We start from the raw sequence: 27,291 nt of genomic DNA on the forward strand, positions 1-27,291 counted from the left end.
AAGATATTGGTCTATGCCCAGTTTTTTCCCTACCATTTTCCAATTTTCCCAACAGTTTTTGTGAAATAGTGAATTATTAGCCCAGAAACTGGCTTCTTTGGGTTTATCAAAGAGTAGATTGCTAAACTTGTTGATTTCACCTACTTGTGTACCTATCCTATTCCACTGATCCACACCCCTGTTTCTTAACCAGTACCATGCAGTTTTGATGACTGCTGCTGTGTAGTACAGTTTAATATCTGGTGTGGCTAAACCACCATCTCTAGCATGTCTTTTCATTAATATCCTAGATACTCTAGACCTCTTGTTTTTCCAAATGAATTTTGTTATTATTTTGTCCAGCTCGGTAAAAAAATTTTTTGGTAGTTCGATTGGTATGGCACTGAATAGATAGATTAATTTAGGTAGAATTGTCATTTTTATTATATTAGCTCGGCTTAACCATGAGCAAGTGATATTTCTCCATTTATTTAGATCTGATTTTATTCGCGTGAAAAGTGTTTCATAGTTATGTTCATATAGGCCCTGGGTTTGCCTTGGCAAATAGACTCCCAAATATTTTATAGTGCCTTCAGTAACTTTGAATGGAATTTCTCTTTCTATCTCTTGCTGTTGGGCTTTGTCAATAATGTATAGGAATGCTGAGGATTTATGTGGGTTTATTTTATATCCTGCAACTTTGCTAAAGTTGTTTATTATTTCAAGTAGTTTTTTACTTGATTCTCTAGGATTCTCTAGATAAATCATCATATCATCTGCAAACAGTGATAATTTAGTTTCTTCTTTTCCTATTCTAATTCCTTCAATTTCTTTTTCTTCTCTTATTGCTACAGCTAATGTTTCTAGAACCAAATTGAATAATAGGGGTGATAATGGACATCCTTGTTTCACCCCTGATCTTATTGGGAATGCATCTAGTTTATCCCCGTTGATGGTTTTAGGTAGATGCTATTTATAATTTTGAGGAAGGTTCCCCTTATTCCTATGCTTTCTAGTGTTTTTAATAGGAATGGGTGTTGTACTTTGTCAAAGGCTTTTTCTGCATCTATTGAGATGATCATATGGTTTCTGCTAGTTTTGTTGTTGATATGGTCAATTATGCTAATAGTTTTCCTAATATTGAACCAGCCTTGCATTCCTGGAATAAATCCTACCTGGTCATGGTGTATTATTCTTGTAATGAGTTGCTGCAATCTTTTTGCTAATATTTTATTTAAAATTTTTGCATCAATATTCATTAGAGAAATTGGTCTATAATTTTCTTTCTCTGTTTTAACTCTACCTGGTTTGGGTATTAGTACCATATTTGTGTCATAAAAAGAATTTGGTAGGATTCCTTCTTCACCTATTTTCCCAAATAGTCTACAAAGTATTGGAATTAGTTGTTCTTTAAATGTTTGATAGAATTCACATGTAAAACCATCTGGCCCTGGAGATTTTTTCCTAGGGAGTTCGTTGATGGCCTGCTCAATTTCTTTTTCTGATATGGGGTCATTAAGAAATTTCACTTCCTTCTCTGTTAGTCTGGGCAGTTTATGTTTTTGTAGATATTCATCCATATCTCTAAGGTTGTCAAATTTATGGGCATACAGTTGGGCAAAATAATTCCTAATTATTGTTTTGATTTCCTCTTCATTAGAGGTGACCTCACCCTTTTCATTTTTGATACTGGTAATTTGATTTTCTTCTTTCTTTTTTTAAATCAAATTGGCCAAAGGTTTGTCAATTTTATTGGTTTTTTCATAAAACCAGCTCTTTGTTTTATTTATTAATTCAATAGTTTTCTTGGTTTCAATTTTATTAATCTCTCCTTTGATTTTCAGTATTTCTAATTTGGTATTTAATTGGGGGTTTTCAATTTGCTCTTTTTCTAGCTTTTTCAGCTGTCTGCCCAGATCATTGATCTCCTCTTTCGCTATTTTATTCATGTAGGCATTTAGAGATATAAAACTTCCCCTAAGAACTGCTTTTGCTGCATCCCATAAGTTTTGGTATGTTGTTTCATTATTGTCATTCTCTTGAATGAAATTATTAATTGTTTCTCTGATTTGATCTTTGGCCCACTCACTCTTTAGAATTAAATTATTTAGTTTCCAATTAGTTTTTAGCTTATTTTTCCATGGTACTTTATTAAAAATGATTCTTATTGCATCATGATCTGAAAAGGATGCATTGACTACTTCTGCTTTTCTGCACTGGATTGTGAGGTTTTTATGCCCTAGTACATGGTCAATTTTTGAGTATGTGCCATGTACTTTTGAGAAGAAAGTATATTCCTTTTTATCCCCGTTCAGTTTTCTCCAGAGGTCTATCATATGTGCCTTTTCTAAAATTCTGTTTACCTCCTTAACTTTTTTCTTATTTATTTTGAGGTTAGATTTATCAAGTTCAGAAAGGGGGAGGTTGAGGTCTCCCAATATTATAGTTTTGCTGTCTATTTCTTCCTGTAACTCCCTTAACCTCTCCTCTAAGAATTTGTATGCCTTACCACTTGGTGCATATATGTTAAGCAATGATATTGCTTCATTGTTTATGGTGCCTTTTAGCAGGATATAATGTCCTTCCTTATCTCTTTTAATTAGATCTATCTTTACTTTTGCTTTGTCTGAGATTAGGATTGCTACACCTGCTTTTTTTACTTTAGCTGAGGCACAATATATTTTACTCCAGGCTTTTACCTTAACCCTATGTGTATCCCCCTGTTTCAGATGCATTTCTTGTAAACAGCATATTGTAGGATTATGGTTTTTAATCCATTCTGCTATCTGCTTCTGTTTTGTGAGAATGTTCATCCCCTGCACGTTCAGGGTTATGATTTCTATCTGTGTCTTTTTCTCCATCCTAATTCCCCCTGTTTATGCTTTTATTTCTCCCTTTCCCCTTCTCCTCCCCAACAAAGTTTTGCTTTTGACCGCCGCTTTCCTCAGTTAACCCTCCCTCTTTATTCCCCTCCCTTATCTTACCGTTACCCACTTGCTACTTCTCCTCTTCCTTCTGCCCTCCCCCCTCCCTTTTTCCCCCCTTTCCCTCCCTGAGAGGGATATCTTAATGAGATGAGGAATTAAGAGGAGTCTCATTAAGAAGAATCTTAATGAGATTCACAAATGCTTAAGAGTTCATCTCAGTAAAACACACAGGAAAAAATAAAGTGGATGAATAATGGCTAATGTCCAGACTACAATATATAGCTGAATGGAAGGCCCATTCAATTAGCTCATCTATACATATGTCTTGAATGGGCACAGTTAATAAATAGTGATCTGGCCCAGAATTCAGTAGGAGGAAGACAATGAGTTGTATTCCTTTTGTAGAAATGCATAGTTCTCAGGAGAACATTAGACACAGTAACAGCAACATTGTACAATGATCAACTGTGATTGCCTTAGTTCTTCTCAGCAATACATTGATCCAAGACAGTTCCAGAAGACTCATGATGGAAAATGCTATCCACATCCAGAGAAGGAACTGATGGAGGCTGATTGCAGATCAAAGCATACCATTTTCACTTTCTTCATTTTTTCCATGATTTTTTTTCCTTTTCTTCTATTTCTTCTTTTATAACATGACTAATGTGGGAATATATTTTACATCATTGCCCATGTATAGCCTTCATTAGATTGTTTGCCATTTGGGGAAGGAGGAAGGAAAGGAGGGAGACAAATTTGGAATGCAAAACCTATGTATATGTATTTACATGTAAAAGGAAAAAATAAAATACTGAATGCAATAAATAAAAAGAAATGCATAGTTCTTTCAGTGATTTTAAACTGTTTTCTTACCGCCCCCCCCCAAAAAAAAACAGCCTTAAAGCAAATAAAAAAGTTCTGCTATATTCTCCTACTCATGGAACAGCACAATCTTTAAAAAAAATCAATGCTACAGATTAAGAGATATGGAGAAATGCAGGACTGCAAATAGGCTAGAATATATCACCACTGGTAAATTGTGAGAGAAGTAGCATGAAAAGTATTTATCATCCATGATGATTAGAAACAGAGGCAGGCCAATCATCTAATTAGAAAGAAGAGTAACAGGGAGTCTGAGTGCCACAACGATAATTGTGGGATATTAAAAAGAGACTCTAGAGGAAGTCCTTCTAGTGCATGGAGTCAATCCTCTATAGATGACTATAGGAGATGTAGACAAGAATTACAGGTGATGAATTGTGCCTGTGTTCTGATCAGCCCCACTGGAAGGAATGATTAATGAGACCATGGATCCACTAAAGTGTTGAAGTCTCAGTATCTGTAGTATTTCCTTATTCTACTTTAATTTCCTGTTCTGTTTGCCAGTGTCCCCTTTTTAATTTGTAATTTTGTTGCTTTAGCATTAGATTTTGAGACAAAAGGTCAACCTAAGCTGTGCTCCTTACTCTGTGCATGACCTTAACCTCTCTGGCCCTCAACTTCCTCATCTGCAAAATGAGGAGAGCAAGATGACCTCTAATTCCAGTGATGCCCTTCACCTGCCAAACCTACTCCTGACTATTTAACAACTCTCCCAACTACCTCAGAGAAATAGCTTCCCAGTAAAACTAAAAGGGACAGAAGAGATACTCCACAGGTAAGGGTTCAGGTTTACGTTTCAATAGTAAACTGAATGGAAAGGCAATCAGAGGAATAACAGACAAGTAGCTCAAAAGAAATGCTTGTACGTGGGATTATAAGTTTAGACATCTAGTCCAATTCCTTCGTTTTGTAGGTGAGAAAACTGATGCCTGCAAGGGTCAAGTAACTCACCTTAGGGCAGAAAAAATCACTATAAGGAGTAAAAGTGGAATTTGAACTTCCAAATATAGCACTCTTTCCATTACTCCATGGTCTGTGTGTGTGTGTGGAGGGGGTCTACTTGCTTTGGGGATTGTACCCTTTACTCCTTGAAGAACCTTTGGTTGGGCTAAATTACACTGACCTTCATTCCTTCTCTGGTTTCAGTTCAATTATGGTGGAAAAAGACTGAGAAGGCAGTATATGAGAACAGGCAACTGGTCCTCACCTTTAAACAGTGACACATTGTCCCTACCATCAGACTTATGTTCTGACTATAGTGAGAAAGTAGGAGGAGGACTAAGAAGGTCAAGACCACAAAAACTCTGTAGCATTTGTTCTTATGTAGTGCCTATACACACTCTCTCTCTCTCTCTTTCACTCACTGCCCCATCAAGCCGAGTGAACATTTATCTTAACGAGGATTTACAAATTCTATGTGTATCTTCCAAATGTGAGAATCCTACTAATCCTACTATGTATGTCAAGACCACCCAGATATTCTGGCTTGTGGATAACTACTAATGAAGACCCCTGCATAGACTCAGTTTTATTCTTGGGTTTGACTCAAATCCATGCCCTCTATTTGGAAAACAAATAGCTTGTATAACCAGTGAACTCTGGAGGAAAAAAAAAAAAGCTCTACTCTCATGCAAATTAGGTTTAGCCTTAAAGAATTCTTAATAATAACCCTCTGGCTTCTTTTGCCCCTACCTAGCAACTTTGACTTTTTTGCTCACTTGTCCTTTTCAGTCCCCCTGCGAGAATCAATCCAAAATATAGAACATTGGTTTATTAAAACACATTCCAAGAAGCAGTTTAGTCAAGATTCAGTCCAGGTCAGCTGACCTCCTTTCCTCTAGAGCCTGTGTTCTTCCTGACCTGGCACTTTATCTCAGACTATATCCACCTCTGAGTTCTCAACCATGCAACATGATAGCAGGGGTGGGGAACCTGCAGGCTTGAGACCACATATGGTCTTCTAGGTGCTTGAATGTGGCTTCTTGACTGAGTCCAAGTTTTACAGAACAAAACCTCTTATCAAGGGGATTTGTTCTGTGAAGTTTGGATTCAGTCAAAGGGCTGCACTTGAGGACCTAGAGGGCCACATGTGGCCTTGAGGCCGAAGGTTCCCCACCCCTGTGTCAGTAGCACTCCCTTCACAGCTGGCTCCTGTCTCTCCTGATCACTGCCCTGAAAAGTTCCTTCCTCTCCACCACTGCTCACAGCAGAAGCACCCTGTGGACTTTTTCCCACACTATGTATTTGAATGTGGGTGTAAAATGAGGTGCTTCTATCCTCTGTACAATGCTTAGACATTTTGGGGATGGTTCTGCTCTGTGTATTTCCATTGCACTTAGTGTAAAACTATCTTTAGAAACATCTACAGGGCTTGGGAGTCCACCAAAACAAGATTCGCTTTCCCTTCAAGGTGTTTGTCCTTTCTGTTGGCTGAAGGTTGGGCAATGTTGAATATAAAGGGGGAATCAAGTATGAAAATGAAATGTATATTGAGCTCCTATTATGTGCAAGGTATTCTGTTCCCAATCCTTGTGCTTATTATGCATTTCCTGTGTTATTGGTCAAGGTTCCATCATGGATATTCTTTCTGAAGGAAATACTAGATTTGCTATTACTCTTCTGAAAAAGCTTTGTGAAGAAAAACCAGGAAATGTGTTGTTTTCTCCTCCAAGCATTTCATTTGTTCTGAACATGATTCTTTTGGGAACAAGGAGAGAAACAGCAGCACAGATAGCACAGGTATGTTTGCCTATCATTCCACAAAGCCAGACCTTCACAACCTAAGTGAGTTGGGGGAGAGAAGTCTGTACCTATAGATTGTTTCAAGAATATCAGAGTATAGGGATATGATGGGACATACTGCGCTGACCATCCTGTGATTAGGATGCAAACAAAAAAATCAAGTCCAAATATCACAAAAACGGTAAACCCACATTGTGGATTTTAGAAAACACTGGTTGATCCTTGAAAAACATCTGAGAGAGGATTCTGAAAGTAGACATACCTTAGGGGGCAGGGAAAGCTAAAGTTTCAGAAATGTGTGACCTTTGTAAATCAAAATTGTAAAGGTGTAAAGGCATCAGAGCATCTTTTGATACCTTCTATTCTTGGTGCCTTTCTCTTTACTGTCCCAATTTCCTCCAAGGGAATGTGAGATAAGGTGCCAGAGCAAGGAAGAACATAGACTCCAGGGGGAAGGAAACCAGGTAACACTGGATGGAATCATGGCCCCACTCTTCTTTCTTACTCTTCTTTTTCCCTCACCAACAACCCAGGGTTTATAGATTCAGGCTGAAACCTTCCTATTGAGTTGCTGGTCTTGTGTATCTCACTATATAAGACCTAATCTCTCTCTGCTTTCTAAGGTGGCAAGAAACTATACTCATAGATGAAACTGTGTTAGTATAATGATGGTTAAGAACAAGATATCTATCTCTAAAGTTTGTGTGTGTGTTTTTCTTTAAAAGTAGCCTTGAGGGGCAGCTAGGTAGCACAGTGAGTAGAGCACTGGGCCTGGAGTCAGGAGGACCTGAGTTCAAATCTGGCCGCAGATACTTGACACACTTACTAGCTGTATGACCTTGGGCAAGTCACTTAACCCCAATTGCCCTGCCTTCCCCCTCCAAAAAAGGTAGCCTTTTTCCCAAACCTAAATCTTAGGGACTAACTAACCTAATAGTGACCCTAACAGTGAGTTTTTAGGATATTTTGGAGGGAAGAATGATATCACTATTCAAGCAGGCTTTTTGATTGAGTCCACCTAAGATTATACCCTATATACTCTCCTCTCCAAGATATCTTTAAAAGCTGAATGGATGGATGCAGGAAGAATGTTAGATGCATCTCTGCCTGTCAGAAAACAATCCAGTAGTGAAACATGAAACATCTTTTCTACCCAATTCCACAAGGTTTATGTATTTTCGTAATAAGATAATAGAATTCAAGATTTCATGTCTTTGGTATTTTCCTTCTCGTTTCCGCTATGAAAAGCACTATATGACTAGAAGGTAACCCAATTGCATAAGATTCTTCTCACTGACTATTCTATGTGTGAATGGGGGTGGAGTTGTCAAGAGCCTGGGAGAAGAAAGATCTTTGGTGCTCCAGCTTTGAGAGACACCACACATAGTTCCAGGTTTTCTTCTGGAAGAGATCCTTGGAGGGGGAAGAAGACTCTAGGAAGAAGTGCCTCATTCATGTTCCCATTCCTAGCTTTCCTGCTAGAGACTATGGAATTTTTCCCTTCAGTGAGATCAGGGACTCTTTCTTGGTTGAGCTGAAATGTCTCATTCCCAATGGGAGAGCTGATCCATCTGTATGTTGTCCAGTATATTTTAATCTCTGTAACTTCTCCTAATATCTATTTTTAATGTGCTTGAATAAATGGACTTATTTGCTATTTATTTTGTGTGATGGTTATTGTAGAACTGGTATTTGGTGAGAAAGGGGCTAAGCCTTAGGATATATAGCTTAGAATATTCCTCTCCCATTAAAGGGAGAGTGGTTTGAACCTAAAAATTATTTCCCCTACACTAACAATAGTTAGGAGGCCAGACAGATATAATTGCAGTCTGAAACCCCTTCTCTAAGAAGGAGAGCAGCCAGCCTCATGGTCTCGATCATCTCCCTGTCCAGCAAGAATTGGTCTTCTTTGGAGAATGGTGGGCAGAGAAGACACTATTTATACCTTTTTGAAGGCCACTTCTGGGAAGACCAATGTAGACACACAACCTACATGGACAACACACAACCTGCACTGTTAGTCTCTTTCATATCAGGTACTCTGGAGACTCATTCTCTCCACTACTTTCCACTATTTTGTGAGGTGATATTAGTAATTACACACCACTTTCCTCACTCATGTTATTGTTATTGTTCTTTGCTTCTTTCTTCTTGGCAGTCAATAAGCTGAAAAGCATTTATTAAGGACTCACTGGTTGAGGTGATTTCTGGGTTCTCTGACTTGTTTGTGGTTTTGTTTTGCATTGGTTCAACTTCTCTCAGTGTCTTTCCTTTTGTCTGTTTCCTAGAGGTGATAACTTCTTTGGACAGGTTGGGCTAGAGCTATCATAATGGATTTCATAACACTTCAGTTTTATCTTTTCTTTTTTAAGTGTCTTTCTTTTTTTAACTAATTTTTTGTTTTTAGTTTACAACACTCAGTTCCACAAGTTTTTGAGTTCCAAATTTCCTCTTCCTCCCTCTCCTCCCCCCCTACCCACCAATGGCATACAATCCAATATAGGTTCTACACATACCTTCATATTAAACTTATTTACACAATAGTCAAGTTGTAAAGAAGAATTGTAAACAATGGAATGAACCATGAGAAAGAAGAAACAAAACCAAAAAAGAAGGAAAAAAAGAGAGAGAGAGCAAATAGTTTGTGTCAATTTGCATTTAGACTCAGTAATTTTTTCTGTAGATATGGATAGCCTTTTCCATCATGAGTCTTTTGGAGCTGTCTTAGAATCTTGCATTGCAGAGAAGAGCCAAGTCTATCAAAGTCAGTCATCAGAGATACCATGTGTTTGTAATCACGTATAATGTTCTCTTGGTTCTGCTCCCCATAACATCATATATGTCTTTCCAGGTTATTATGAAGTCTATCTGCTCCTCATTTATTATAGGGCAATAGTATTCCATTACATTCATATACCACAACTTGTTTAGCCATTCCGCAATTGAGGGGCATCCCCTTGATTTCCAATTCTTTGCCATGACAAAAACAGCTGCTATAAATATTTTTGTATGTACAGATCCCTTTCTGACTTGTGTGATCTCTTTAGCATACAGCCCAAGAAGTGGTGTTGCTGGGTCAAAGGGTATGAACATCTTTATAGCCCTTTGGGAATAATTCCAAATTGCTCTCCAGAATGGCTGGATCAGTTTACAACTCCACCAACAATATAACAGTGTTCCTATTTTCCCACATCCTCTCTAGTATTTATCATTTTCCTGTTTTGTCACATTAGCCAATCTGACAGGAGAGTTGTTTTGATTTGCATTTCTCTAATCAATAGTGATTTAGACCATTTTTTCATATGCCTATAGATATCTTCAGTTTCTTCCTCTGAAAACTGCCTGTTCATATCCTTTGATCATTTATCAATTGGCAATGGCATATTCCTATAAATTTGACTCAGTTCCATGAATATTTTAGAGATGAGGCCTTTATCAGAGACACTGGTTGTAAAAATTCTTTCCCAATTTTCTGGTTTCCTCCTAATCTTGGTTGCATTGGCTTTGTTTGTACAAAAACTTCTCAATTTAATCAAAATTATCCATTTTGCGTTTTGTAATGCTCTCTATGTCTTGTTTGGTCATAAATTCTTCCCTCCTCCATAAATCTGACAGGTAAACTATTCCTTGCTCTCCCAAATTGCTTACAGTATCAGCCTTTATATCTAAATCATGAACCCATTTCGACTTTATTTTGGCATGCAGTGTAAGATATTGATCTATACCCAGTTTCTTCCATACTATTTTCAGTTTTCCCAACAGTTTTTGTGAAATAGTGAGTTCTTATCCCAGAAGCTGGAGTCTTTGGGTTTATCAAAGAGTAGATTGCTATAGTCATTGACTACAGAATCTTGTGTACCAAACCTATTCCACCAATTCACCACTCTATTTCTTAGCCAGTACCAAGTAGTTTTGAGGAGGGCTGTTTTATAATAGAGTTTAATATCTGGTATGGCTAGGCCACCTTCCCTAACATTTCTTTTCATTAATTCCCTTAATATTCTAGATGTTCTTCCAGATGAATTTGGTTATTATTTTATCCAGCTCTTTAAAATAATTTTGGTAGTTTGATTGTTATGGCACTGAATAAGTAAATTTATTTAGGTAAAATTGTCATTTTTATGATATTGGCTCAGCCTAACCATGATCAACTGATTTTTTCCATTTATTTAGATCTGACTTTATTGATGTGAAAAGCATTTTGTAATTGTCTTCATATGTCTTGGCAGGTAGACTCCCAAATATTTTATAATGTCTACAGTAACTTTAAATGGAATTTCTCTTTCTATCTTTTGCTGTTAGGCTTTGTTAGTAATATGTAAAAATGCCAATGATTTTTTGCAGGTTTATTTTACATTCTGAAACTTTGCTAAAGTTGTCTATTATTTCAAGTAGTTTTTTACTTGATTCTCTAGGATTCTCTAAGTAATCATCATCTCGTCTGCAAAGAGTGATAACTTAGTTTCTTCTTTGCCTATTCTAATTCTTTCAATTTCTTTTTCTTCTCTTATTGCTACAGCTAATATTTCTAGTACCAAATTGAATAATAGGGGTGGTAATGTATATCCTTATTTCACCCTTGATCTTATTGGAAATGCATTTAGCTTATCCCCATTACATACAATGGTTCCTGATGGTTTTAGGTAGATGCTACTTATCATTTTAAGGAAGGTTCCTTTCATTCCTATACTCTCTAGTATTTTTAATAGAAATGGGTGTTGTATTTTGTCAAAAGCTTTTTTTGCATCTATTGAGATAATCATATGGTTTCTGCTAATTTTGTTGTTGATATGATCAATTATGTTGACAGTTTTCCTAATATTGAACCAACCTTGCATTCTTGGAATAAATCCTACCTGGTCATGGCATATTATTCTTGTGATATGTTGCTGTAGTCTTTTTCCTAATATTTTATTTAATTTTTTTCATCTATATTCATTAGGGTAATTGGTCTATAATTTTCTTTCTTGTTTTGACTATTCATGATTTAGGTATTAATACCATATTTGTGTCATAAAAAGAATTTGGTAGGATTCCTTCTTCACTTATTTTCCCAAATAATCTATAAAGTGTGGGAATTAATTGTTCTTTAAATGTCTGATAGAATTCACTTGTAAATCCATCTGGCCCTGGAGATTTTTTCCTAGGGAGTTCATTGATGGCTTGTTCAATTTCTTTTTATGAGGTGGGATTATTTAGGTATTTTACTTCCTCTTCTGTTAACCTGGGAAATTTATATTTTTGTAAATATTCATCCATTTCCCTAAGATTACCAAATTTATGGGCATACAATTGGGCAAAATAATTCTTAATTATTGTTTTAATTTCCTATTCATTGGAGGTGAATTCACCATTTTGATTTTTGATACTGGTAATTTGGTTGTCTTCTTTTTTTAAAATCAAATTGACCAAAGTTTTATCAATTTTATTGTTTTTTTCATAAAACCAGCTCTTAGTTTTACTTATTAGTTCAATAGTTTTCTTGATTTCAATTTTATTAATTTCTCCTTTGATTTTCAGTATTTCTAATTTGGTATTTAATTGGGGATTTTCAGTTTTATCTTTTCTTCTGATTTGAAGTCAAAATCATGTGGATACAGAAATTGCTTCAAAGTCAGGAAGTTTGGGGTTCAAATCCTGCCTCTGACACATGCTGGCTGAGGGAATCTGGACAAGTCTCTGAACATTTCTCTAAGAGCTCTAGGCAGCTCTCTCAAGACTGTTACAGGGAAGGTACTGACCTGAACTGGTAAAGGAAAGTTACTCAGAAAGACTTCTTGATATCAATAAAATCACAGGAAGTTTCATGTTATCTTCTGATTTGGTATTTGTTTTGACTTTGTCTAAAAAAGCAGAAATTTGTCTCTAATTCTAAAATGACTACTACATTGGTAATCCATTTCATATCAGTTGAAATTTAATCAATTTCTTTCTTTTTTGTGCTGTTCAGCATTTTCCCCATCTAATTTTCTCATGAAAAAAGTATACTTTATATATAGGCATAAAGTTTCTGAGTTGCTTGCAAGCCTTTGGGCTCTTCCATTGCTTGAATCCGAAACAATGTTTTCCAACATATGTTTTGTCATCTTCTCCTGAGCCCATCTTTACATTGATGTCACTGAGCAGCAAGTCATATGTTGGTTTTGATAGATATGGTCAACACCTTGATGTAACAGCTCTATTTTTTCAACTTCTGTACTTCCATCACTTATCAATGAATAATGGTCTTTGGAATTAGTCCCTTTAGCAAACAGGGCATAACGTGAAGTGGACTTAAGAGACCTGCCTATTGCTGCAGCTTTTTCAAGTTCATGATGAACTCTGTAGGACAAGGAGAGAAATTGACTCATAATATCTTTTTGTTGCCTTTTGGTTCACAGTGAAACTAGTGGCACCAACTCCTTCATTATCCCCTGTCTAAAGTCAATCCTAGATTTTTCTTCTGACTTAAGTGTAACTCCTTTATCTTCTGGTTGTTTTGATGGCAAAAAAATATCAAGGTGGAGGTGATTCCATTTCTCCAGCGGTGTGTCAACTTGTTGTTAATTTTTATTAACTCCAACCACTCCAGTAATTCTTGTAGATGATCACAGGAGTATGATACAGGGGGGACAATAGGTTCAGAAGTCTTCCACTCCAACCTATTAATTTAACAAATTAGGCCCCAAAAGTTGAAATGTTTTTCCCAAGGCCACATAGGCAGTAATTGGGAGAAATGAGATTCGAAGAAAGGTCCTCCAACTTCAAATCAAGTGATGTCCTCTTCTACTGCTTGACTAAAAGTTCTGAATAGGACTGAAGGTGTTTTTTTAAAAAAAATTCATCTTATGGCCATATCATCTAGTGACACCTCTCTTTGCATTTAGAAGCATGGATCATAAGATCACAGACTGAGAAGTGGAAGGGACTGTAAGAGTTCAATAAGTGTACCCCCATCATACTTCAAATGAGAAATCTGAGGTTCAGAGAGATTAAGGTGACCTACCCAGGTTGTTCTTGCTGTTGTTCAATCATTTCAGTCATGTCCAACTTTTTATGATCCCATTTGGGGTTTTCTTGGCAGAGATACTGGAGTGGTTTGCCATTTCCTTCTCTAGCTCATTTTACAGATGAGGAAATTGAAGCAAACAGGGTTAGGCGACCTGCCCAGGGTCACACAGCTAGTGTCTGAACATAGATATGAAATCAGATCTTCCTGCCTCCAGACCCAGCACTATCCGCTGTACCACCTAACTATCTAGCTTATGCAGGATAATGCAGCTAATAAGTGTCTGAGGAAGGATTCAAACCCAGGTCTTGCTGACTACAAGTAAAGCTCTGATCTGTTGGCAAACCTCTATTTGAAGCCTCCCTAGCTTCAAGCAGTACCTCCCAGAGCTTGTACTCAATTGATATAACCTAAGAGAACTAAGAAAATGTCTCTGTCTTACTTTAAGGGTTACAAGATGCTTTCCTCACAATAGCATTACCAGGCAGAGTTTACTAAAGTAATTTTCCCATAGCCACTTAGCTATTAAGTGGGAGTGATAGCATTTAAACCTAGGCCTGCTGACTCCAGCTCTAAGTAAGATAATTCAGCTTGGTCATAAGTTACTCTAGTTAGAGGGAAAAAAATCAACCCCCAAATCCATATGTTCATGAGAGCAGATCCAAAGGAAGTTTGAGTCTGGAGACCTACTCTTAGCTTTTCAGATGAAATTGCATTTTCCTTCTATGCATTTGTGTGCTCTCCAGAATGATGTTAGATTTGTTCTATCATGCTACCTGGCTGCTTCCCCCCCACCCCCCACCCCCTTCTCTCTTGCAAAGAAGGCTTGATTGAGCACCTGACTCCTTCTCAAATACATAAGCCTACATAGTCCTTTCACAATGAACCCATTTTCTCAATACTCCAAGATTCTGTGAAGCACTCACTAGCAAGGTTTGTTTTCTGCTAATCATTCTTCAGAGACCAACTGAGAAAGTTAATGTCTTTGTTTTTCTTAGTTACTTTCTTTAAACAGAAGTGGAAATGCTTTCTGGGGATACCGGTCACTTCTTGCTGAAATGAACAAGTCATCCACCTGGTATTTGCTTAAAACTACCAACAAACTCTTTGGAGAAAATACTCTAAATTTCTTCTCAGTAAGTCACACATTTCTATTTTATCATAAAGTGATAATGAAGAATGGAAATGAAAATAATTAGTGATTAAGAAAATGAGAAGAAAGTCTGAGACTAGTTTTTTCTCTACACTACTTAGATGCTTCTATTTAGCTATTATACTGTATAATAATACAATTTGCATGAATATTGAGGACCTTTGGTTAAGATGTGGATGTAGCTCATTAGGAAAAAAAAAAGTTCTTTCCTTCCTCTTCTCTCTGGCTTTTCCCTTCACTTTCCTCTATTTAACCCAGACTGGAAGTGCAGGGGCAACTCATGGCAGGGTCTTTTTCTTTGAGCACAGGTGCTTTATCCTGTTCTCTTTCTAACCTCAGCCAGTTTCCCCCTCCTTAGGCAACCTAGTGGCCCTCATTCCAAGAGGCTCACAATTTTCATATTGGATTTAGTGTGGACAGCCCATCTACATTATTCGTGTTGCAGCTCAGGACTTCTGAGCTCAAACCATTCACCAGCCTTAGGCTTATTATAGGCACACACCACCATTCTGGTCCAAAAAAAATGTTTTCTAAATCCTAGGAAATTTTGATGATTTTTCTTAAAGAAATAAAGATATTGCCCTGACTTTTTTCTTTCTAGTTTTTTAATTACGAAGAATGTATAAAGGCCCTAGATTAGTGTAGCTGAAAACTTAGAAGTGGTAGCAATTACTACGTATTAATCAAATGTCAACAAATATAAGTACCTACTATGTATTCAAGATATTACTGTAAAATAAAACTAATGCAAAAGCACTATAGGATTGGTTCTTTATTCTTGAAAAGCTTATTATCTCATTTTTGGGATAAGACTAACAGTCTTGTTTTTAAATTTAGTTTTTGAAATAGATTCTGTCTTGAATAGAGTGTTTCTTTTCTAGGTTGTTAATGGTGTATGAGCAAGGACTGATATGTATTTATTTGCTTATCTGGACCTGTGATTTAATTAACATAAGGAGCTCCCAGATGAGGGAAATCCCTTCTACTCTACAGGATGATACCTTCTGTGCTACTTACAGTCTTAGAGCATTACCTGGGGCATTAAGAATTAAGGATTTGTCCAGGGTCACATAGCAAATGCATGTGTGTGTATGTGTATCGTATTACTCATATATTTCTAACTCTCAGAAAATTTGGGGGACATAGAAGTAGGGATGTTGTTCTGACCCAATTTTTTCCTCTTCTAGTCCTTTAGGGATTCCTGTTTCAAATTCTGCAATTCAGTGATGGAAGATGTTCGCTTTTCTCAAGAGACAGAGGCCATCAGGAAACACATAAATGCTTGGGTAGCAGAGAAGACTGAAGGTCATAAATTCTGTCTATGTTGTCTATATCAGTCATCTTTTCATGAAACTTCTTTTAATTTTACTTTTAATTTATGGACTAGAACATTTTTATAACATAACATAATGAATAGATGAACGTACACGAAACTGCAAATGTACTATGCACAGCTTGCTATTCCTTTCAAATATACAACAAAATTATCATGTAAATTTTTTTCTTTTTTTCACCTCCAACTCCACCCTCACCCTAAAGATGGCTACTGTTACTACAGAATCTCAGAGTTAATGGGGGCCTCAGAAGCCATTTAGTCCTACCTGTACCTTGCCAATGATCCCTTCCACAACAGACCTGACAAGGGGTCATCTAACCTTTCTTTATAGGCATGTAGTGAGCAGGAATATCCAATCTCATAAAGTATCCCATTCCACATTTGGAATGCTATAATCTTTAGGAAGCTGTCATTATAGAAAACCCAAATCTACCTCTCTGTGCCTTCTACCCTAGGTGGTCTTGCATTTTTCAGCCACTTACAGTTCTCTAGTGACCTCTGGCCCAATCAGTGATCAAAAAGGATGAAGCTTGTGTAGGATCCTAGGAACACTAGCATATTTTCCCACCCTACTTAGCCAAAGTCATCTTTTCAGAAACTGAAACATATGCCCTACATCCCAGCCACATATCCTTTCCCCATTTTCTATATTTCACTTACTCTTTTTTTCCTCACAGTGGGGCCTGCTTACATTATTCCTTCTACCAATTTTCATTCACCTAATCCTTCAGAGTCATTCCTTATTAAGTCTCATATAAGTCCCAACTAATCATATCCAACCGCTGGTTCATCATGTTGCATATATATTTGCCTTTCTCTGTTTCTTGTATTTATTGATGGAGGACTAAAATTCTACTCTGCTGCCTCATCAGTGTTTAAAGATGATACTCTTCTGATTCAAGAGCCCCTCATAACTAGCTTCCTCTTAACTTTGCAGTCTTCTTACAATTTATTCCTGGACACATACTCTTTGATCCTGTGACACACTGGCTTCCTTTCACAAGCAAGATACATTATCTCTCGGCTCTAGACATTTCCTCTGGCTATCTTCTGGTAGCCAGTAGGGCTCTCCCTCCTCATCTCTGCCTACTGCCTTCCCTGGTTTCCTTTGAGTCCAAAGTAAAATTCTATCTTCTACAGAAAGGGTTTCCCAACCCCTCCTAATTCTAGTACCATTTTTCTATTAATTATTTTCTACTTACCCTGTTTATTTGTTGTCTCTTCCATTAGACTATGAGCTCCTTGAGTACAGGGAATATCTTTGGCCTCTTTTTGTATCTCTGGCACTTAGCACTATACCTGGGACATAGTGGGTACTTCAGAGCTGTTTGTTGATTTATTGACCCTGGATTTCTGAAGGTTTTGTGAGTGTGGCACAACATCTGCCAAGAAAATATTTGGGGTCTGGGTCCAGTGACAGCTTCTATATTTCTGTGATCCCAGGACCAGCATAACTAAGTATTGAGAGCTTATCCAAGAAGATTGTTCTACCAAGTAATGAGGTTTTTTGTTTGTTTGCTTATTTGATTTTTTAACCATTTGTAATATTAATTAAGGTAGGACTTTTTTTTAACTGTTTTCTCTTTTAGCACTTATTTAATCAAGTGCCCTTGATGAGTATGGCCTTTGTTTCTTTGATTAAATTAGGAGTCTTTGACCTCCTTGCCTCAAGGGAAAGCCTGGTTTGCATGGGTTTGAGTGACATGTTTGTGATGCCAGAGCCTTTTAGGTCATGTGGGTGAGTCACATGTGTGACACCCTTTGACCCTGAACAGAATATATAAACCCAAAAGGTTGGTGTCTTCCCTTGGGGCTCTCAGTCACTGGAAGAGTGGCATGGGATTCTGGGCAGCTGTTAAGAGCCTCCTGGCTTGTAAACCCAGATGTTGATGCCTTCCTGGTAACTATGAATTGTGATTTGGTCTGTTTATGTTGTGCTTGTAGTTTGTATTTGCTCTGAAGTTCAGGTTGCTGGCTTTTCCTCCAGAACTAAGTGAATTATATTTGTATGTTGGATTAAAATAAGATTGTTAATCCCTTAATGTTGCTTTCCTTAGTAAAGCAGATCATAGAAACTGTGTTAGTGGCCTTCTGTGTACGAGTTGTTGGTTTTACACAGCCATAGTAGCTGCTAGTAAAAATGTTGCTACACCATTGCAACTCAAAAGTAGTCTACAAAGATATGGAAGGATGGTTGCTATTATCTCCATGGAGGCATATTATTGAGACATTAAATAAGTATTTTATGTACATTTTTTTTGTCTCATTACTTGATGAAAGATTATGTCCTTGATGGTAAGGATTACATGTTACCAAACCACCAGTAGCCTAATATAGTGCCATGTACCTTGTAGACATACAAATGATCCTTTTCTGACAATGAAGAATTTATATTAAGATTATGTTTAATATTGAGGGGGGTGGAGCCAAGATGGCAGAGTAAAGGCAGGGACTTGCTTGAACTCTCACCCAAATCCCCCAAATACCTGTAAAAATGACTTTAAACAAAGTCTAGAGCTACAAAACCCGCAAAATGAAAGAGTGGAAACAAGTCCCTAGCCCAAGACAACCTTAGTCACTTAGCCCCAACTGCCCTGCCTTCCCCCCTCCAAAAAAAAAGAATGTCAAAAAATAGACTAACCCAAATGGCAAAAGAGGTCCAAAAAGCTAATGAGGAGAAGAATGCCTTAAAAAACAGAATTGGCCAAATGGAAAAGGAGATCCAAAAGCTCACTGAAGAAAATAAGTCCTTAAAAAATAGAATGGAGCAAATGGAAGCTAATGACTTTATGAGTAATCAAATTACAAAACAGAGCCAAAACAATGAAAAAAATAGAAGACAATGTGAAGTATCTCATTGGAAAATCCTCTGACTTGGAAAATAGATCCAGGAGAGATAATTTAAAAATTATTGGACGACCTAAAAGTCATGATTAAAAAAAGAGCCTAGACATCATCCTTCAAGAAATTATCAAGGAAAACTGCCCTGATATTCTAGAACAAGAGGGTTAAAATAGAAACTGAAATAATCCACTAATCACCTCTTTAAAAAGATCCCAAAAGGAAAATTCCTAGGAACATTATAGCAAAATTCCAGAGTTCCAAGGTCAAGGGGAAAATATTGCAAGCAGCCAAAAAGAAACAGCAAAACATACTTCAGGGGTAAAAAGGATTTTCAATGAAATAGAGAACTTTCAAGCATTCTTGATGAAAACACCAGAGCTGAATAGAAAATTTGACTTTCAAATACAAGACTCAGGAGAAGCATGAAAAGGTAAATAGGAAAGAGAAGTCATAGAGGACTTATTAAAGTGGAACTGTTTACATGCCTACATGAAAAGATGATATTTGTAACTCATGAAACCTTTCTCAGTATTAGGGTTGTTGAAGGGAATACACACACAGGGCACAGGGTGAGTTGAATATGAAGTGATGATATCTAAAAATAAATTTTAAGGGGTGAGAGTGGAATATATTGGGAGAAGGAGAAAGGGAAAGATAGAATGGGGTAAATTATCTCACATAGAAGAAAGAAGAAAAAGCTGTTCTAATGGAAGGAACAAGGGGTCAGGTGAAAGAGAATGAGTGAACCTTACTCTCATTGGATTTGGCTTAAGGATGGAATAATATACACACTCAATTGGGTATTTTATCCTACAGGAAAGTAGGGGGGAAAGGGAATAAGGGGGAGGATGATAGAAGGTAGGACAGATTGGGAGAGGAAGTAGTCAGAAGCAAACACTTTTGAAAAGGGACAGGGTCAAAGAAGCAAATCGAATAAATAGGGGATGGGATAGGATAGAGGGAAATACAGTTAGTCTTTCATAACATGACTCTTATGGAAGTGTTTTGCATAATGATACATGTATAACCTATATTGAATTGCCCTCTCAAGGAGGGTGAGTGGGGAGGGGAGAAGGGGGAGAGTTTGGAACTCAAAGTTCTAAAAACAAATGTTCAAAATTGTTTTTTACATGCAACTGGGAAATAAAATATACAGGCAATGGGTTATAGAAATCTATCTTTCCCTACAAGTAAGAAAGGTAGAAGGAGATAATGGTAGGGATTGGGGTGATAGAAGGAAGGGCAGACTGGGGAAAGGGGAAATCAGAACACATTCCATCTTGGGGTGGGTGGAGGGGAGAGATGGGGAGAAAATCTGTAACTCAAAATCTTGTAGAAATGAATGTTGAAAACTAAAAATTAATCTTAAAAATATTAAATTGGTTCAGAAACTTTGAAAATCCAGTGCTCGATCCAGATTCTATTATACATAAAGCATGTCAAATATTATTAAAGGATATTTTTTTCCTGGGGAAAAACTAAACCTAATTTCTATTTTCTTAAAAGGTAACATTTTAGATGCTCTACCTGATGGTCTTGTTGATCCACTTAGCCTGCTGGTCTTTGTGAATGCCATCAACTTTAAAGTGACCTGGGAGAGGGCATTTGATCCAAGGCACACACGGATTGATATTTTAAAAGTCAATGAGGTAGGGTGTGAACATGAATGAAGGGAGTAGAGGAAGGGGGTTTCCAGATACCTTAGAAGTGTCATGAAGAGATAAATTAGAATTAATTGCAGTTTTCTTTGATTTTTAAGAGTACTCATCTATAGTTTGTGAATTTGAAAATATTTTAAATAATACATATTTGATTTCTTCTTCCCTCGCAATAATTTGACTTCAATAACATGTCCATTTGTTCACTTTAAGCATGAGAAAACAACATTGCAGATTATGAAGAAGAAAGAGGAGTTTCTGACATCTTCTTTAGAAGAGCTGGGTGGACAGCTCTTCATCTTTCCCTATCGTGGAATGGAATTGACCATAATCTTTGTCTTTACTTCTGATAGTGACCTAACTAAGGTAAAGCTGGGTGGATAAATGGCAACATTATATTCTGTCCTGTCTTCATTCCAAAAAAACCTTCTGTGGGACATATTTATTATAATAGTCATTGAAAATTACTTCCGTTCTGTCAGAATGGGTTCGTGAGATAAGACTTCTTATCTTCAAGCATCATTGGATTTGTACTTTCTCAAAAAAGAAATGATGTTAACATCATTAAAAGAAAAAGGAAATATGTCTTGAGAATTAAGTTCCTTTAAGTCATCTTGGGGATGAGGAAAGTAAGGAGGACAGGAACAATGAGGAAAAAGAAGAAAGAAACTTGATGATAATTATGAAACAGAGACTTGGGTTGCTTGTAGGTGTGTTGGGAAAATGTCTAGTTTTTGATGTCTACAACCTGACCCTTTTAAAGTGTCATTATCTGTTTTAGCAAGTATAATCCAAATTGATATTACCTTCTCATATTAGTGGCAACTTATATATCCAAGCACTATGCATATCCACTATTTTTCCTAGATTCCCAATCTAAGTTGATTCTTGCTCTTGTGAAAGCATCCCAATCTCTTTAAGCCAGTTATCTACCTCTGACCACAGGTTTTGTCTGAATTCAAAAGAATTTTTTAAGCAGTTAACTAAGCATTGTGGTAGACCTGGGGATAAAATACAAAAGACAGAGTACCAGCCCTCAAGGAATTTATATTTGAGTTTAGAGTAGAAGACCAATCCTTGGCAAAATTATAAATATTTTTGTCCATACATAACTTCCCAAGGTGGGCAATACCACCCCTGGGGGTCATTGGAATGATCAGGGTGGGGGAGGTAGTGGCTTTGGGTACAATTGGGGGCTGTTGAATTAAAATAAGGGGGGTGCTGGAAGCCTAAGGAAAGAAGAGAAGAGAAGAAAATTTTGAAAAACTCTTCATATGTTTCATCTGTTGTGCAGTAGAATTAAGGTTGTAGTGATTACACTATATTCCAAATAATCACACAAAATACAAAGTATAATTGATCAGTGGTCAAGTCCGCTGACAGGTCTTAAACAAGTATTGGCAGGTGAGGTTGTCGCACATTGTCAGGAAGTCCAGCATGCATCAGCAGGAATTGGTATGTGTAATGACTTGTTTACAATATACCATACAGTTACATGAAGCAATATTTCATCATCAAAATTTCAGTGCAGGAAAATACCCCACAAATTTATAATAAATCATTAAATTTAAGATGCATCATTTCAAAAATATATTTCATATATTTTTGAAATGATGCAAATTTCAAAAAATGTAAAAGGGTTAAAGAAAGTAGATTTCAAGGGGGCACTGAGTATTTTTTTAAAAGGGGGCAGCAGGCCAAATAATTTTGGGAACCTCTCTCCTAAACTTTTAAATGCCCAGACTCCTTCCTCTGAACCTTCTCACAGGAAGAGGGAATTGTTTCCTCATTTCGAAAACAACAACCTCTTTTCCTCCTTTTAAAGACAGGAACAAATGTGTTGTTAGTTATTCAGTTGGTGAGTTGATACCTTAACCTGTTCATACTGTCATGTACCTTTGATCTCTCCTTAGAGAATAAAAGTGGCCTTTTCTTGTCCTTAAAGGAAACGTGGGAAACAATAAGCAGATAGGAAGATGAGGTGGTTTTGTTTTGTTTTTCCCCTGAAATCATTCTAGGCTTTTTCAGTTAACCATGAGGTTTGCCCTGAGCTAGGTGGTACAACACTGGACCTGAAGTCAGAAAGATCTGAGCTCAAATCCAGCCTCAGACACTTCCTAGCTCTGTGACTCTGGGCAAGTCATTTCACCTCTGTCTGCCTTAATTTTCTCAACTATGAAATGGGGATAATTACAGTACCTTCCTCACAAGGTTGTTTTGAGGATCAAATGACATAATATTTGTAAAACACTTAGAGTGCCTGGCACATAGTAGATACTATATAAATGTTTATTTCCTTCTGTTCCCCTTCCCCTGAGATTAACCTGAAAAAGATGACAAACAGAAAAGAATCCAAAGTCTCTCCAACCAGACAGTATACTATTTCTCCAAAGACAAGTTGAGCGACTGACCTAATTAAGGCTTCTGGACATTTAGATGTGGCTGTTGCTGTGAGTGAAGAAGCATTATTGGTTTCTTGGTCTGGGAACCCATCCTGAACTAACATAGATCTGTCAACCTGGCTCCCTTTCCCTAAATCTCTCTTCCCCAGCCTGAGCATAAAAGGTGACTCCTTCCATATTCTACCTCCAATCTTTACCTATACTTTCACCACCCACCCTAGAATTTGGCCTTATTTCAGTTGGAGTCATTGATATTATGTGTATGTGTAAAGACATTTTTCATGAAATTGTATGTACATGTATTTATGCATATTCATAACTCTTTCAAGACAATATAAATATACATAAACCACAACCTCCCTTATCTGAAATATCTCTTCCAATTTTTTTCTACCTCCAATAGAGAAGCTGCAAATGAATCCTCATTGGAATGCTTCCCATTTGGTAAAAGAGGCAAGAATCTTAAACAAACTGTATAGGCTTAGCAGGCTGGTGGAGAACATGTGGCTGTAAAGGCTACTTGCATTCCATCTAATCTGTCACCAAATGAAGAATAGAAAGCAATGCTATTTTTATTATATAGATCGAATTTGAAACAGCAAAGGAGAGTGGATAGAAAGCTAGTCTGGAGCCCAGGAAAACCTGTATTCAAGTCCTGCTGCTAACACATACTAGTGGTGTGACCTGGTACAAATTATTTAACTTTCCGGTGATCTAGGCAACTGTGTGACTATAAATTGCAGACCCAATGCAGATCATTGGGTAGAAGGAGTAAGATTTCTCTCTTGAGTGTTTCCTTAACAAAAATATTACCAGTCTAATTCCTATTGTTCTATCAAAGAACTGTATAAATATTGATTGCCTTGATAATAAGTTTCCTTATCTGTAAAGACTTGCTACTGGTTTATCTGGAAAGATATCAGAAACCGTTGAATTTACGTTCTGCAGGAAAGTGTTTTAGACTCTCTACTTTATGATGCCACTTTTTAAACTAAGATGAAATCAATAAGAGTAATAGTATTTGTTCAACCTAGGGGGAGTTGCTTGATCTCTCTGGGCCTCAGTTTCCTCATCTTCAAAATGAGGGGTTTGTACTAAAGGCCCTCTAAATCTTTAGATCCTCTGGTATTTTTAAATTTTTCATGGGCATAGAGAATTCCAATGATGCAGATTAGCACTTTCTCTGTAATCTGTAGTTTCGGAGAGTTACCTGTGATTACTGAGAGTTTAAGAAACTTGACACAAGTCACATAGCCAGTATGTGTCAGAGGGAGGATGAACACTGGTCCATTCTGTATCCACTTGGCATTCTTTGAGTCCCAACTAAAATTCTACCTTCTCTAAGAAGCTTTTCAAGTCTCTCTTAATGTCAGTGTCTTCCATCTGTTAATTGTCTCCAATTTATCCTGTATATATATTCTTTGCACATAGTTATTTGCATGTTTTCTCCCTCCATCAGACTGAGCTCCCTGAGAACAGGGACTGTCTTGGCCCTTCTTTATCTTAGCAAAGTGGTTGACACATAGTAGATGATAATTGCTTCTTTACGAAACATAACGTCTCAGATCTTATGGGTAGATTGAAGAAATTAAGCCAGGGACAGAACCCCCTAAAATAGAAAATATCCAGTGCAAAGCTGCTGATAGAAACAGATCCTTATTCAATGCCTCAGAAATAAGATAAAAGAAAGGATCATTGACACAAAGCTACAGAATACATAGTATTTTGGGTGATTTGTATACCAAATTCAATAACATTAATAATAACTACCACTTATAAGTATTTTAAATTCACAAAATGCTTTACCTATGTTATCTTATTTGATTTTCACATCAACTCAGAGGTAAGTCCTATATTATTCCCATTTTACAGATGAAGAAAATAAGGCTCAGACAGGTTAAATGTGTCTTTTCAAGGGTTATGTGTCTAAGACAGAATTTGGTCTTCCTGACTCCAGTTCCATTGTGCTATCCACTTATCATCCTGTTCTGTGAAATGCATGGTATTTACAAGTGTTAACTAATCTATGGTTTGTCAGACTGATCCATTGTGTCAAATTCTCTTAGCCTTCCCACTCACCCCCAATCCTAGTCCTACGTAATTAACAGAAGTTGTAAAGTGCTTAGATTTTTCTTCAGTTCCTCCTTATTTATATGGTTATAGTTAAAATTAAACCTAACCCCCAAAGGTCAGGGAGGAATGTATCTTGGGAGATGAGGTTAGCAGGGAGGGAAGAAAAGGAGGAGACCTTTAAAGCATAGACTTTCACTGGCCAACATACCAAAGTGGCAACAGATTCTGAGGAAACAGTTGACTTCTAGCTCCAGTACAAGGAATCTGAACATACAGAGTCATATACAGGTAGCAGGATCTAAGGATGTCCAACTTTTGTCTTCCAGTTGGAAAAAGGGCTTACCTATGAAAGATTTATATCCTGGACAAAGCCAGAAGCAATGGCGTTGATGGAAAATCATGACAAGACATTTTTACTACCCAAAATCAAGACAGAAGAGACCTGTGACTTGGAGCATATCCTCTACAGTTTGGGAATGTCAAATGCATTTGAAGAGCATAGGGCTGACTTTTCTGGAATGTTGAAGCTCAAACCTTTGTCTTTATCCAAGGTTTTGCATACATCTTACCTGGAGATCAATGAAGAGGGCATCAAGGCATCTGCTGCTACTGTAGCAGCAGAGATACCAGCAGCTTCAAAAAGAGATGAAGGACTAAAGGCTAACGGTTTCTTTCTATTTTTTATCTGGAGCTATAAAACCAAAAGTATCCTGTTCTGTGGCAGAGTTTCCTCTCCCTAAAGAGATGCAGTCACTATCCCCAGAGTATTTTCCCTTTTGCTACTTCCCTGATTCTCTCTTCCTAAGATTCATAAAGATGCTACATCTGTGCATGCGAGCCATGGTGACCTTAGGTAGGAAACAAAAATATGCAAAACACTTTATCATGAAACTTGGCAAGAGGACTATATAATCTTATAGATTTTCATCCTGGCAGGCACTGGGGATAAGATTGGGAGTAAGAAGATTTAGACTGTAAGAGGGAAAGCCTATGTTACTGTGACCTGGGTAGGAGGGTCTAAGTCTATCAATATTCTCTCTTCTTTGTTATGTTGTTACATCTTTAGTAGAGGTGGAGGGAATTAGTCAATGATTTTCATTAAGTCCTTGTAGGCTGAGCCCTAGACTGATTTCTAACAAAAACCACCCTTTGTAGCACCTGTACCTTTGTTTTTGTGAGATTAAATAGCAGAACTATACTGTGTGTGACTATAAATGCTGTGCTTTTAACAATAAGAAAATGCTTTTGATTTAATGATAGGAGACATTACATGGGCATAAGAAGGAGGTCATCTCTTCTTAGAAAGCTTGAAATTGTGCTTAAAGACACCATAGACAATGAAGCAATATCAACACACACACACACACACACACACACACACACACACACACACAAAATTCAGTGGCACTGCCACTAAATTCATAAGAGAAAATATATTTTAAAAAACTAATACTAATTAATGTGAAGGTTGAAGGTTAATACCTGAAAGATTTATGGCATCTTCTGAACGGGAATTTTAAGAATATGCATATTTCTTAGCATTACATTGTTATTAAAATAGGTTTAGGTTCTAGAATACAAGCAAACTGTAGATTAAGTTTAAGAAACTGAAGAAAAAAAGTCCAGTTAAGCACCAGGGATACAAAGAAAGACAAGAAAAAAAGAAACTAGTCCCTGCCCTTGATAAATTTGCATCGTGATAAGGAAGACAACATGTAAACAACTAGATAGATATTTACATAGTAGTTGGAAGGGCCTCTGAGAGGAGAAGTCATTTGGGAGAACTAGGAAAGGCCTTGTGAAGTGGGTGAAATTTGAGCTGAATCTTGAAGGAAAGTAAGAAGAAGTGAGACGGTAGTGCATCCATTCATGTATGGGGACCAATGAGTGTGAAAACATAGAAAGGGGAGATGGAGTGTCATATTGAAGTGAGAGTAAGTATTATTGGAATATAGAGTGCATAGAGGGGAGACTAAGGTACATGAAGACTGAAAAGGTACTAAAGGACCAGATTGAATAGCTTGAATGTAATAGAGAGTCAGTGGAATTCATTGATCAGGGGGTAGTTAGATCTGTGCTTTAGAAAAAACAATATTTGAAGCTGACTGGAGGACAATTTGGAGAGGGGAGAGACTTTAGGTGAAGAGAACAAGTAGAAGACTATTCTTATAGTCTAGGAAGGAAATGAGGACCTGAACTAGGGTAATGAGTGAATGAATAAAGAGAATGGGACACAAATATTGTGTTGATAAAATGGGTCTGGGGGCTGGGAAAAATGAGACACTCCAAAGTAATAAGGAAGTGTGG

The 27,291-nt window shown here is 37.1% G+C and overlaps 1 protein-coding gene across 1 annotated transcript; it reads left to right on the forward strand.

Annotated features, from left to right (window-relative positions):
- The first annotated feature begins 4,511 nt into the window (after window positions 1-4,511).
- Window positions 4,512-25,724, forward strand: LOC118834672 (serpin B6-like). The gene is made up of 7 exons (XM_036742113.1): window positions 4,512-4,563; window positions 6,355-6,527; window positions 14,517-14,654; window positions 15,859-15,976; window positions 20,358-20,500; window positions 20,723-20,875; window positions 25,311-25,724. Exons 2-7 carry the CDS (start codon window positions 6,363-6,365, stop codon window positions 25,722-25,724), a joined length of 1,131 nt encoding a protein of 376 aa, XP_036598008.1. The 5' UTR covers window positions 4,512-4,563; window positions 6,355-6,362.
- Window positions 25,725-27,291: the final 1,567 nt, after the last annotated feature.

Source organism: Trichosurus vulpecula, chromosome 1 (genome assembly GCF_011100635.1).
Source record: "Trichosurus vulpecula isolate mTriVul1 chromosome 1, mTriVul1.pri, whole genome shotgun sequence".
Taxonomy (NCBI): domain Eukaryota; kingdom Metazoa; phylum Chordata; class Mammalia; order Diprotodontia; family Phalangeridae; genus Trichosurus; species Trichosurus vulpecula.